Below are 14,992 nucleotides of genomic sequence, written 5' to 3' on the forward strand. Positions count from 1 at the left end.
TTCACTTTAGTTCACCTAGAACTTCACACTACGGCGCGTTTAGACTACTCGGATCGCTCTCGCCTCTTCCACAGACCAGAACGTAGTGAAAGAGTCAAGTTCAGTGATCCTCAGATTGGGCGCGAGATTTGCAAATCTTCGTCGCCGGAAATTACGCGAAATCTACGAAGTAGAATTTCGCGAAGGTCAAAAATCGCCTTCAGGCATATTAATTTCTCTACCCGTCGGGAGAAAGCATTCGATTCCCCTAAGTGCCCACATCATCCAACTCACTGCCCACCCGAAGTTTTATAAAAGACTTAGGGTATCAACGATACTTGAACCCAGGTCGATGTCCGAGCCTAGATCACGGTCTTCTGCAAAAGGATCGCTTGGCTGTCGGTTTACGCTCAGAGCCAGAATCGAACAGAGAACTCATTTTACAAATGGTATGTGGAGTGGAGCAAATGAACAAAAGAACTCGAATTCAGTTTTACACTCAAAGTGAGTGGTCGGTATACAGGGGGCATGGCGTGTATATGGGAAAGGATTATCACAAAAAATAGGCATCGCTAAATCTTTCACCATTCGAAAATATAGGTTTTTAGCTTCCATTTGACGTGTTTCCCAAAAAAAAAATCCACCGAGGGATCCCGAACTTTTTTTTATTTAAAATTTTTGTTCTTTGGAGTACATTATTTTTAAATGTAATCATTGTAAAAGACAGTTTCGTTGGTCTTAAGCTCGATGAAAGTTTCATTTCCATATAAAAGTTCATAAAATAAATGTACATAAATATATATTGAGTTTCATTTTGCAAAAAAAAAACAAAACAGTCGTAAATGATTTTGAGGATTTATTGAGCTATAGGACACTTATTCGATTAGATATGTTGGAAGTTCGACTGTTCACTTATTCGTACCGTAATCCGGGGTAACATTGATCATTTTTCTGAATGTTTCTTGAATATTTCATTTGGAAATGCAAATGTTGCAATTTTTACATTTTTAAAACCAGTACTGCCACTTATAGCTCGAGACTATATACTGTATTTCGTTTATTGAAAGATTTAAGCATGTTAAAAAAAATGTTTTAGATGATTTTTTGATTTTGCTGATATTGGGTAACATTGATCACCTATGTAAACAACGTTCGGTAATACTGAAAATGTCGTTACTTACTTAAATCATGTTCCCTGATGCCGAATATGAAGGCCAAACGCTTACAAGTAATTTGCTTTTTGAGTTATTTTAAAATTAAAAACACCTCGAACAACGGAATACGCCTAAAGGTAGGCAAGTTCCTAAGGGAATTTTACATTCTTAACAGTAATTCGGCAATTTTGCCTAATTGAGCATACTTATAAAGGTTTTGACAACGTAATCGTTTTCGGTGATGTCATTTTTAGCAAGAATTACATTTTCCTTGCTTATATCGTTTGCTGAACTTATGTGAGACATGAATCTTCGGTAATGTCATTCTTAACAATTAAAATCATTATTTCGAAAAGTTGCCAAATTTACGCATAAGGTAAACGCAATTTTCGCAAAAATATTAACTTTTATTAGCTAATGAATAAAAGAAAGAGAAGCACCATTCACGATTGGAAATGTCTCATCAATAAATTACAATACGAACTTTTGATGAGATGAGTCATTCCGATCAATGTTATCCCGCTGATCAATGATACCCCGGATTACGGTACTGTGGAAGTATATCTAACCGAGCACTGTTTCCTTTCATGGTAAGAATACATTAAATTTATTCTTCTGTCTGGCATTACACCTCTGCTGGAGCATAGCCTGCTTCCCAGCTTAGAGTTCGTTGAGTACTTAGTTATTAATTCAGAATTTTCTTTTCCAATCAACCGATAAAAGGTTGAAAGTAGAATGGATCAACATTACAAAAGTCTACGAAAGTAAATGGAATATGCTTAGCTGAGATGAAACTCGCGGAGACAGTCTTCTTTTTCTGTGATTGCTGAGTTTTTTTCTTATTCCACTCTGTGTTTTCATCAATCATGCGCCAGCCGTTCAAACCTTCGCATGAACATCCCAGCAAAAAATCATTGTGTTTCCCTCACACCGAAGCATAAATAGCCGTTTGAGTGAAATTTCATGCTAGCAAACGTAGCAGACAATAAAAATAACTAGTCCTGTGTTTAGATTTATCCATATCTTTCGAAAAATTGCTCCGCTGACTGAGGTTTTTTTATTAACAGTTTATTTTGAATAGGTACAATACTTTACATAAAAATCGACGGGCTGCATTTGACGTTTCGTGACTGCGGAATCTGGGCTGCATATGACGTTGATATTTTTCCTCTTCGTGAGTCTCTCTTAGATGCTTGCCTTAGCAAAAAGCTTAAGAAAATCCTCATTAAGCATATTATTGAGGCACAGCGCAAAACGTGACACTCCACAGACTTTTTTAATAGTATTGAAATGTATTTGATGTCTTTAGCATGGAATTTCTAAATTTAATACTATATACTTGCAAGATATTTTCTGATAAATCAAATCATAAAAATAATTCCACCGTGAAAGTGGTTTCCTGACAAGCAGAACGACAATAATGCAATTTCCACAATTACTGCAGTAATTAAAACACGTAAGCAGCTTACAAACAAGAAAGTTTTACCATTTAAGGTGAAGATGAATCGAAGCCAAACTTCCAATTTTCAAGATCACAAATCTGGAGAACCGAACACCCATTTAAGCTAAAAACTTAATCGATTGATCACCACCAGCTAGTGCCCAATCGATTATGTTTTCAGCTTAAATGGATGTTTGGTTCTCCAGATTTCTGCCCATAACTGCATAACAGTCACATTCGACATTTTTGACAATTTCGAGTTAATACCGGGGAGAGTCATCAAATGACAAATACTTTCGATCCACTTACTAAAATCTGCGAGATTGTTCTAGAAAATTCGAAAAAATACCAAGTTGTTTTGTCACATTGGCAATTGTAACCGCATAACAGTCACATTGAGATTATAGATGAGCCTCATAATGCAGTGGCAACGAAATTTCTATCAGAATTTTTTTCTGACTATTCACCCAATAAGTGATATGAGTTGTACAAAATTTCAGCCTCAAATAAGCACTTTTGAATTCTGAGTGATTTTTTGAAATATCAGTTCCCCCCCCATACTGCAATAAAATGCAAACTTGGTATCCCATTTACTCAATGCCTACTTTTGTCGAATGTTACAAATATGCAGTTATGGGCAGATTTGTGCTCTTGAAAATTTGAGGTTTGGCTTTGATTGATCTTCACCTTAATACTCCTCTTAAATAGATATCATATTTATATAATACATGTTTTCAACATGAAATATGGTTAATTATGTGATTATTGGCAACGGTAAGTATTATGAGGTAGATTAACAAGTTAAATTTAATGTGCTCACTTGCCCCTTAGAGTTGAGTAACTGCAATTTACAGTAGATTTTTAGGACTTTCTTCTAAGGGTTTTAATATTTCGAAAAGATACCTTCCCATTCGTGCGCATATCAGCGAATACAGGGAGCGCCATCTTTTATGAACAAACTTCCAAAAATATCGAATTCCATCGACTGTTTCAAACTGCTTGAAAAAAAAAAAATGGTTCAATTATTCTTTTGGCGCGAACGCTGGTCCAAACTGTTAGTAGCTACTTTGCCGTGGAATGGCGTTTCTAGAATCTTGAATAGATTTTCTTTTCCTCAAAGCAAAAATGCCACATTTTTGCTTATTTATGAAGCCAGAAGGTGCATGTTGACCACGATATTGTCAAGGATGTAACAGTTGAGTTAGCACAACTGCAAGATAATTTCCATTTCAAAGAGTCACTATTTTGGCATTATATTTTATATCACATTAATTGTGGAAAAGATGAAAATATCAACCCAGCAGCAAGTGTTATTGATTTGTAGAAATGGTTCCAAAGAGCTCTATTTCGTATCAATCATTTGGCGGCGTCCATTTATTACGTAACGCTTAAATCGGAAATTTTTGGACCACCACAATCTTATATATCTTTGTTATATCAACTTTCATTTGAAATTTGGGCTACCACGATTATATTTGAAAAAAATGTACTACAAGGAACACAAATTTAAAATAAAAAAAATAAATGTTCAGGATCCCTCGGTGGATTCTTTTGGGGAAATGAAAGCTAAAAACCTATATTTTCGAATGGTGAAAGATTTAGTCAGCTGATGAAAGCGGTGTTGCTGAAGTGTCCACCGAGTGACACGTTCACTTATGACAACGGCGAGTCGGCGCAAGTTTCTTTTGCAACGGCCAGAGGTGACTTCCGGTATGTGCGTATTTTCGGGCTGCCAATCGAGGTCGACGAGAAGCACGTGGCAACTGTACTATCCAAGTACGGCAAGATACACCACAAGATACTCATTTCGGTCATGCGGGTTCTCCCGAATGTCCAGTTTGTGCAGGTTTAGAGGAAACGGCGGAACACGTTTTGTTCGTGTGCCCGCGTTTCCGCACAATGCGTGACCGCATGTTTGCCACATGCGGTCGGGACACGACTCCGGACAATTTGGTCCAGAGGATGTGTGCAGACGAGTTTGGCTGGAATGCCGTTTCATCGGCTATCACCCACATCGTCTCGGAACTCCAAAGGAGGTGGCGTGTGGACTCGAGGAGTGACTAGTGCAGACGCTAATCAACAGGTGGTCCAAGGGTTCGCAGTCGGCTACGTAGGTCATACCGGTGCCCTACGGTCGAAATCGACCCTTACAGCGATTAAGTGGCCGCGGGGAGAACATCCTGGTAGCGCTGCTGTCGTGGCGCCGGCCTACTGGGTGGATACGAGCCTCTGGTTGTTCGGGGCAGGTGGAGGCCCCTTCGTCAGCAATCCCAGCTGGTGCTAGCTGATAGGGCCTGAGCCTTCAGTAGGTCAAATTGCGAAGCCCGCAGTATCAGTTCTTGATACCTGCGGTGCAGCTGGGCGCGGGCTTAGTGGTCGACCCTGCCCGCCTTCAGCGGACAACGGGAGGTGAGGACCACCCGGGAAGCTGGCAATGCGCCAGCATGCTACCTTGGTGGACCCCCATAAGCGTGTCATCGATGTTCGTTGCTGCATGGCTACGCTGCTAACCTGGAGGATGCGATGTGCAATAGCCCCTCTCCGAAGCAATGCCTTCTTGGTGGTCCCGGAGAGACGAAGGGTTTGGCGGCAATGGAAATGGTTTAGTGGGTCGGGGGTGTAGTCCTGTTTACTGCTTGTACGTAGTAAATGGTCCCCAACCCCACACTCCCGGACCTCGATCCGGAGTCTGTTGAGCAGATTATCCCCCCATTGCTTAGAAGGAAAAAAAAAAAAAAGATACACCACATGGTTCGGGAACGCTATAGCCTATAGCTATAGTATACGGTCCGGATACAGGGTATCCAATTCTGAACGGTGTACGCCGTGCACATATGGAGATTTCAGCTACACGTGCAGCATTTTCAAGTTCGCGTGTTCTACGAGGCTATGCAAAACAAATGTTTTGCTTGTGGCAGTCCAGGCGTAACGTCAAGGTAAACTGTCCGAAGAGAACGATTTCCAATCGTTTGAGAATGAACGGTTCAGCGCCAGCGTCCTATGCTGAAGTGTTTAGTGAAGCTTCTGTTAGTCCGGGACAATTCCCGGCCGAAGGCCAGGTTAACCAAGTGCAGGAAGAAGTGAAACCGCATGAGGAGGTAACAGCAGCGATGACGACTGTCGAAGAAACCACACCGCCTGTAGCTATAGTTGCTGATATAGCTAGTGGTACAGAGGTAATGTCTCATCGAGAAGTCAATCCGCAATTACCAGTGGCGGCGGCGCGCACCCATCTGAGGAAAAACGACGAAATCGAAAATGAGGAGGAACGGTCAATTGGGGATGCTGAGTGGACTGCGACGAAGAAGCGAGGGCGCAAATCACGAATTGATGATTCGGCAGCGGTCGTCGGTTCAGATTTATCGGAACCAGAGTCGCCGAAGCAAAGATTGCTCGAGAAGCAAACTCTACGCACAAGATCACGAAATCAACGAAAGAAAAGTAAGTGAATATTGTAAAACTGTGAAATGCAGTTTACGTTAAGTATAGCAACGCTCAACCTAAATAGCATAAACACGGAGATCAACAAATCTATCTTAATAGACTTAGTCAGAAATCAAGATTAATATAATGTTTTTGCAAGAGGTTGCTTTCGAGAATTTCTCGTTTATCGGTTTACATAACGCACTTGTTAATATCAGTGAGGATAGGAAGGGAACAGGGATTTTGTTGAGCAAAAACTTAAACTATAGTTCTCAAATATTTGATTCTTCGGTGATTGTTAATGGGATCAATTATATTAATATTTATGCCCATTCATGAAACAATAAGAAAAAAGATAGAGATGATCAGTTTCCTAACCGAATGGCTATTCATATCAGTAAAACGAACTGCGAATATTCGGTGCTAGTAGGAGATTTCAATTGTATATTAGATCCAACTGATTCAAACAGCTATGTAAAAAATTTCTCGAATGGCCTCCGAAATCTAGTCGAAATGTTTCATTTCAAAGATGTGGCAAAACAACTCCATCTAGAAAAGTTCATTTTTTATCGCGGTGACTGTGTTTCTCGCTTAGATCGATTCTATGGTCCAAATGCATTCATATCCCGTATTCGTGATGTGAAAACTGTTGCTTACCATGCTCAGATCACCATGCGGTTCTGTTGAAATTGTCCGTTCAGCAACAAGAACTCAACACTAGAGGAAAAGGTTATTGGAGAATTGATTCAACACTATTGTCGTTATCAGCAATTACTGAAGCATTCGGCAGTCAGTTTCATCAGTTGAGAAACAGATTGCAATATAGATGATGCTGCTGAGGAATATTTATTGGGTTTTCCGGATAATGGGCGTCTCACCAGAAATGCAAAAGAATGGATTGCAGCCGCACGGTTGATGAACCAGGAAGGTAATGCAGGAACCGAATCTTCAAAGCAACTATACTTCAAATTCCTGAAGAGTGACGATATTCAAGTCAAGGCGGAGTTTGATTATCCGGATGAAAATTGGCCGATACTTTGGAAAAATGTCAGCTACAAGTTCCTCTGTTCTGAGGATATATCGAACATGTTTTTACTGCTAAATGAAGTGGTGTCTAACAATAAGAAGTTATTAACTTTCAATATTGGAAGAATTACCGTTAACAATTGTGATTGTTGTGATCAACTTGATTCAAACAAGCACAGCATTTTGGAGTGCAGCAGAACCAAAGAAATCTGAGACTGGACAGAAAAAATGTTGAGGAATAAGATGAAAGTGAACTTGTCGACAATAGGGTAGTTGTACCAATTATGGATGCAATATGTCAACAGTATGGATAAAAATCAAGTTTTACCCGCGTTCCTAAAACGTAAGCATGACTTGTTGGTGTTAATTACTAGTTTGAAGCCTTGCGAAGCAGTTGAATTAAACAGTTTTAGTACTAAATTGACTTTAAGCTTCTAAAAAATGGCTTTAAAAAGCGTTGTCTTTGTACCAATTATGGCAATAGCGTTCCTAGCATTCGACATAAAAGTGTTCCAATTATGGACTATCGAATATTTGCATGAAATGAACTCAAAAGTCATCCAGAGCGAAAGATAATGCAACGCTAATATGTAATGAAGTAATTGCTCAAAAATTTTTCCAAATGTTTTGTGTTAAATTTGTATTTGTATTTGTATTTAAAATAATTCATCTGACAATATTTCGTCTTAATGAATAAAAAACTATACTAAGTAACTACAGACCTAATTCGATTTGCAAATCGTTCAGTTGGTTCGTCAAAATTGAACAGATCTTCAACAGCCGTAAACTCACGAATACAAGTAGTTATAGGCTCATTATACCCGAACGCGGTCCTATGAAATATTGGCTGCAGCAACGTCGTGTTTCGGAGGGATCGGTTCGGTACTCGAAAGTTGATCAGCGACAACAGTTCTGGGCTATCAATTCCACCGGTCAACACTTTGGCCACAAGCAGCGATTGCTGGATTTTCCGTCGATGTTCCAGGGTATCAAGTCCAAGCAGCCTACACCTATCTGGATATGGTGGTAAGTTGGCAGGATCTCTCCACGGCAGGTTCCTCAAGGCAGAGCGGACGAATCGTTTTTGAATTCTTTCAATCCTCAAACTCCACGTTACTTGATACGGATTCCATACAACGGACACATTTTCAAGAATTGGACGAACAAGAGCACAGTATAGCGATTTCCAGCAATGAGGATCCGAAAAATCTCTCGCCACTTTGGAGATGAATCCTAACTGACGTGTTGCCTTCGTTATGATCAATGAACGGTGCAAGTCGAATGTCAATCTTGAGTCTAGCTGAATCTCCAGATCGTTCACGCTGGAAACTCTATTAAGAGTATTGCCCTCAATACGGTAGTCGAATAAGATTGGATTCACAATACGGTGAAAAGTAATCACCTGACATTTCTCGATGCTTAGTACCAGTTTACTTCTACGGCACCAGTCAGCAAACATATTCAGTGAATGCTGCAGGCACAAACAATCGTCTTCTGTTCGTACTACCATATACAATTTCATATCGTCAGCGTAAACAAGCTTGTATCCATCGCCCAGAGCTGAAGCAGCATCGTTAAAAAACAGTACGAACAGCAACGGCACAAGGTTGCTACCTTGCGGAACGCCAGATTTGTTCGTGAACGGTGATGATACGCAGCTATCAATCTTCACCCGCAATTCCCGTTCCGTGAGGTACGACTCCAGCCAAGAGACGAGCTGATTAGAAGTTCCAAGCCGAGATAGTTTGCGCAGGAGTATCATGTGGTCAATTTTATCGAACGCAGCCTTCAAATCGGTGTAAATTACATCGACTTGCGCTTTATTCTCCATACTCATAATACACTTTGACGTGAAGTTCAGCATATTTGTTGTAACTGAACGACCGGGCATGAATCCGTGTTGATCCTTGGATATGTAGCATTTGGTTGCATCAAGCATAACTCCACATACTATGGTTTCGAACAGTTTCGAGACAGCAGATAGGCTCGTAATACCACGGTAGTTGCTAACGTTATGACGGTCACCACGCTTGAAAACGGGCGTCATATACGATTGTTTCCAGATCCGAGGAAATTTTGCTTGTTGGAATGAACGATTGAAGATTTCACTTAACGGTTGTGCTAAAGCTGCAATGCAGCGGCAAATAACGACTGCAGGTAAACCATCAGGACCCGCAACAAACGACTTCTTTATCTTTTTCGCAGCCTGTGAAACCATTTCTGGAGTTATCATGAACGTTCTTATGTCAGCTAAATCACAAATCATGTTATATCAATTTATTGCAATGGGTTCATGAGAGCAAATTAATTTTCGAAAAGGAGTCGAAATGTAGTGAAAACGCAAATTATGATACAAAACAGCATTAATAAACTCACATTACCTTTCCAGCGCCTAATTTTAACGAAAAAAGAGGGAAAATTCAAAAATCGAGTGCTACCGAAAACCCTCTCTACCATGAAATTAGCATCTTCCGCTTGCGAACGTATTCGAACGTGTGATTGAAAAATCTTAGCAAATGAGTACAAAACATGAAGATAATGCCTTACCGAACCTTCCCATCGTGGAAGTGACCAGTAAAACAGCTTTACTTCTTTTATTTCACTGATCAAAAAATGTAAACAAACTGCCTCCAGAGTACTGCCATAATTGGGCTCTCATACACTCCTTGTACCAGTTATCGACATAGTGGAAATAACACGATTTCCAGCTTAAAACAGTAGATTTGATAGCTCACCAGCTAAATTTATTCATTTGTTCTCATTAGGCAACATACATTAATCGGTTGAAGCAGTTTTTTCCGGATGAAAACATACATTTCGTAAGTGGTGTCCTTTAGCAAACTGCTAAGAAGGTAAAATATGTGTGAGGCAAAATTTTCAAATGTTCATTTTTCGAAGCTTATTGCACGAATGTTCTTATCAAGGTTTAGTTACCATCAAAAACAAATAGGTTTATCATTCCTGTGAATATTAGCCGTTATATTCTAGTGAAACAATAAGAAAAATCTCTTTTTGTTCCCACTATTGCCATAATTGGTGCTATAGCCATAATTGGTACTTCTACCCTAGATGAGTTTTGAGCAGGGACATTAACGAGAATGAAGCCCAGCAAAAAACTGCATTGTGGCTGGCAGTTCATTACATGAGCTGGATGGTGATGTCTAAAACAAGCAGTTTATTTTGATTTCAAAGAGGAATTCGAGACATTCGGTGGGCGAACAGGAAATTTTTTGAAATGCATTTCGAAAACTATTTGAAAATATGTTAGGTTTAGTTGATAGTCTAGTACTTTTGTAATAAATACGAACATTATTGTTAAATAAAGATACTTTAAAAAAAGATTTAATTCAACATAAGGAAATTATTCTGTACAACCTAAACTAATATTCATTTTAAATTCAATTCCACACAACCTTGATGGTTTTCTTTAGAGAATAGAAGGTTTATCATTGAAACTAGGAAATTATTACTATCACGTAAAAAATAAAAACTGTCATCTTATGTCATATTATCTTTGTAAGAAATCGTTACGCATTTCAATTTAGTTATTTTTTTAATTTTTCGAGGGGGGTGCGAGGGCATTTGCTCCCTTGGCACCCCCTCCAAATCCGGGCCTGGCCCCCTGTATCACCTGTTGATTTGTGCGGCTTGCTCATCTCTAATACCATATACTTATATTTGTAATTAATATGAAAACACTAAGACTTGTGACAATAAAGCTAAACTCACATGCAAGGGCTTTTCTCCTTTTTTAATTTGGAAATTTTAGTTGGTGCTCTATTGCATCAGACTGCACCATTATCAGCACTAGACTGCCTACATATTCAGATGCTGATAACCGATAAATTTCCATCCATAATAGCAGATACTTGTTCACTGGTTCTCGTTGCGGATGTTGCTGGTGGTATAAATTATTGATTATTTTCGCCAATAAAATCAGTTTGAATGCAGACTTCAAACGTCTGAACAGTGATCATGAATGGTAAAACATTAAAATTATTATACTCGATTTTTTTCATTAATTTTTGTTAAAAAGTTTTTATAGTGATCTTGGCGATTTCTGTGCTTGGAGCGACAGCTGCGCCCCAGTTCCATAGTGAAATTCAACAACAATGGCAAGACTGGCGTCATCAGGAGTTGGTGCCACAACAAATCAAGCAGAATCAACATTTGGTTCCGCCATCCAACCTGAATGGATTCGAAGCATCTTCTCAATTCCAACAACAGCCGCAATGGCAAGAACAGGTTTTACCTCAACTTCAACGAGCACCTGTATCACAATGGCAAAATCATCTACCTCAAAAACCCCAGAATATGATCCCTCATGTGAACAATGTTCCGGAAAGTTACTCTAATGATGTCCAACGACAAACTTGGGGACAGTTAGAACCTCCAAAGCAAAAACCTCAGCAACAACCGCCACCTCAGAAGCCTCAATATATGAGACCATACGAAAGTGAATTACCAGAATCTAATCCAGAATTTCAACACGTTCCGGAAAGACATTCTAATGATATCCAGCGACAAACTTGGGGACAGCTAGAACCTCCGAAGCAAAAGCCGCAACAGCAACCGCCACCTCAGAAGCCTCAATATGTGAGCCCCTACGAAAGTGAATTACCCGACTCAAATTCAGAATTTCAACAAAAGTGGGGACAGTGGCTCCAACAACAGCAAACACAGCGAGAACGAGAACCAGAAATGCAAGCACCACCCCAAAATGTTCAACAACAAATCCAGAACAAACCACAGCCACAACGGCAGAAACCGAAACCGCAAAATCCTCAATTCATTAAACCGATAGATGTGGAAGATTTCGGCGACCAAGATTACTCAGACCAGCCCAAATTTCATACTGACGTTCGCTGTCCGAGAATCGACAATGCTAAAAAGCCAGTTCATTTGCCGGTACCCGGCAATTGTTCCAAGTTCATTAAATGTTTCGAAGGACTTGCCTACGAACAAAACTGTCCCGCAGGGCTGGAGTTTGGAGTTAGCGTGAACCGTTGCGATTATCCTGCGAAGGCCAAGTGTAGCATTAATAATGGATGGTAAAATGTACGATGCTGTAAAAAATCGCATTACTTAATAGGGAAGATTCAAATTTGACGTCCATCGTTTTTCGAGATTTCCTAGACCCCTCCTCCCACCTTTGTCACGCTTTTTTCCAATACCAAATACTCTCACAGAACACTTCTCCCGCTTCCAAATGATGGACGTCAGTTTTGGTATAATAAAAAAAATCTACGAAATATCAGTCTTCAATTCAATTGAATTCAACTTTACACAAAAAAATCTGTCGTAGTTAAATTGATCAGTCAATCGAACACATCAGAGGAATAAAAGATTTGAAGTAGCATTATGCATAACTTCACAAATTATCTTGTAATCAGTTGCATCTCGAAAGTGATGGTATTTTAACGAAAGTTTACGCAACAAGGTGCCAGATTGTTTTCAAAACCCGAGTTATATATTTATCTTGCCAAGTTGGATAATTATGACGAGTTCTCTATATTTCGAGTCTCCGCAACGAGTTGTGTAAAATCCATGTAATCCTCCTAGCCTAGTAATCGCTCATGATATCTCTTCTGGACACCATCAAGTTTCAGAAGCGAAGGGTTGTTATTACTTTTTATTCGAACACGACCACATTGTAGTGGGGATGGTCTGGGATTAGATCTATTTTCTACAATATATACAATATTAGCGAAATACCTATAAGTAGATGAAAAACCGAATTTAGTACTATACCATTTCATTCCACTAGAATTTGTATCCTTTGACAGATACGCGTGTTTCAACTAGCGATGGGCGATTTTGAATCGATGTTCCGAAAATCGATTTTCTTGTTCCGATTAATCGATTTTTTGAATCGATGTTTGGAGCATTCAAAATCGAGTGAATCGATTTTCTTCATTCGATTTTTGTTTCGATTCGTATGGTAGAAATTGATAAGATTTTTTTAACGAATTGATGATGCATAAGCCTAGTTTTGCATCCACCTTGAAGTGTTTGATACATAATGTTCAATTTCAAATGTTATTCATTTTAAGGAATTTTTAAAATCGTAAGCAAATTAATTTGGTCTTATTTGTAGAGCAAATTTTGTGAATTTTTCATATGAGCTTGAAAATCGAATCGATTCAGAAACATCGATTCGAATGATTCGATTAAATCGGTGAATCGATTCGACGTATCGAATTTGAATCGATTTAGTAACATCGATGTTCTGGTCAAATTCGCCCAACGCTAGTTTCAACCTCAACTGTTAGGCCGTCTTCCGGATACAAACTCTAGTGGAATTAAATGGTTCAGTACTAAATTCGGTTTTAATCTACTATAAGTTCATGGTCTGAAACATTGTCGGGCATGGAGAATTCCATTTCTCCGTAGGAATGGAATATATATATTCTATAGAGGAATGGAATGGATGTGGGTCAAAAAATGTTCTACTCAGACCTTCCGTTGGTCCAACTCCATCTGAAGCTGTCGTTAGAATTAAACTGGGTACCACGTACAGCCATAGAGTACAGTTGCAAGAACAGTATCATTTATGAACCATTTTCATTAAATTTCTTATAACCAGCATACTGACCAATAAGTTATGCTTTGTCAGCTGACAAGAAATTACAGCTAAAATAACTGTTCAAATCATCAGCAATAATCAAGCTATGCCACTAGCCTAAGCAAAGAATCTGTTGGCTATTCTATTTGGTCCATGTACGATAAATAACGTTAAGTTTTTGGTTTCAGAATCAACCTACAAAATGAATACATCTTTAGTTATTTAAAACTTATACCGTCGAACTAAAACAGCTCAACCACGTCGTTTTCCAGAAATTGCACTTCCTCCAAGAAACCATTTGAAACTTGACGTGGATGTTGACTGGCAGTTCAAAATCACCTCTTGTAGAAGAACAACATACACTCGTTGACTAAACAGGATAGTGTCAATAGCTTCTCGTTTGACTTCATTTCGACAACCATTAACATTCCATGAACCAAATCGGAGTCTCTGTTTAGGGTCGATCGAAATTCACGAAAGTTTAGTCGTTTGAGATTCCGTCAGGATTCGTCGCGATACGCGTTCTGTTGCTAACAATTGTTCAAATTCATTTATCCTAATAGGTGGGGATTGTAGTAGCAGTGCTGCAAAACGGTAAACATAGTCTAAATTGACGCTTGTATTGAGCTGTTCGGTAATCCAATCCGCATGGTTATTAAATTAATAACTTCATTACGCGTGGTAAGATTATGGGTGATAGTATGAAAAGAATCCCAGCCGAGCACGTGGAGTTTTTTCATAATTTCATTGTAAATAATAATAGCATAAGCATGATGAGCGTACAATTCGTAGTTGCTGCTCCGTGATTGACCAAAACAATCGAAGTTTCACAGGGAGTTAATAAATGGGGCTTGGGATTAGCTTACCATTCTTCAATGTGCACAAATCGAGAGCTCAAATTTAAAAGTCAATAACGGCGCCGGCCACGTCCTTACGGTCATCGGGGAAGGGAAGGAATGTTAGTGTGACTACCGTTGTTACTAGAGACCGAGATCACCTCAGCATCTCCACGGTTGTCATGGAAAGGATATTGCGTTAGTTGGATAAGGTAGAGATCTGGGAGTCACCAATGTTTGGTGATGCGATCCATGCTATATTCACGCCTAACCGGTTTCGCGAAATAATTCGATAATCGCATTGTACGCCGAACAAGTGTTCGTCACTCGCCCACGCGAGAGCAAGCGACGCGATCAATAGATCAAACACTACTAACGATCCACTGCACTTCTTCATTTCTCTGAGCGAAGGACGCGCGACAAGTTTGATCCAGCGCCCATCACCCGCCCCCGCAAGAGCAAGCGTCAAGGTCGAAGGATCAAACACTACTCCGTGGATTTTTTGATAATTTCATTGTACCTTAGTACTCGGTTCTCAGGCTCAGGTGGCAGGTTAGGTAGATGTACG

General features: G+C 39.5%; 1 protein-coding gene across 1 annotated transcript; it reads left to right on the forward strand.

Annotated features, from left to right (window-relative positions):
* The first annotated feature begins 10,898 nt into the window (after window positions 1-10,898).
* On the forward strand, window positions 10,899-12,401 carry LOC5578872 (activating signal cointegrator 1 complex subunit 2 homolog). The gene is made up of 2 exons (XM_021843669.1): window positions 10,899-11,005; window positions 11,060-12,401. Exons 1-2 carry the CDS (start codon window positions 10,999-11,001, stop codon window positions 12,076-12,078), a joined length of 1,026 nt encoding a protein of 341 aa, XP_021699361.1. The 5' UTR covers window positions 10,899-10,998; the 3' UTR covers window positions 12,079-12,401.
* The last annotated feature ends 2,591 nt before the right edge of the window (window positions 12,402-14,992 follow it).

Source organism: Aedes aegypti, chromosome 2 (genome assembly GCF_002204515.2).
Source record: "Aedes aegypti strain LVP_AGWG chromosome 2, AaegL5.0 Primary Assembly, whole genome shotgun sequence".
Classification (NCBI taxonomy): Eukaryota; Metazoa; Arthropoda; class Insecta; order Diptera; family Culicidae; genus Aedes; species Aedes aegypti.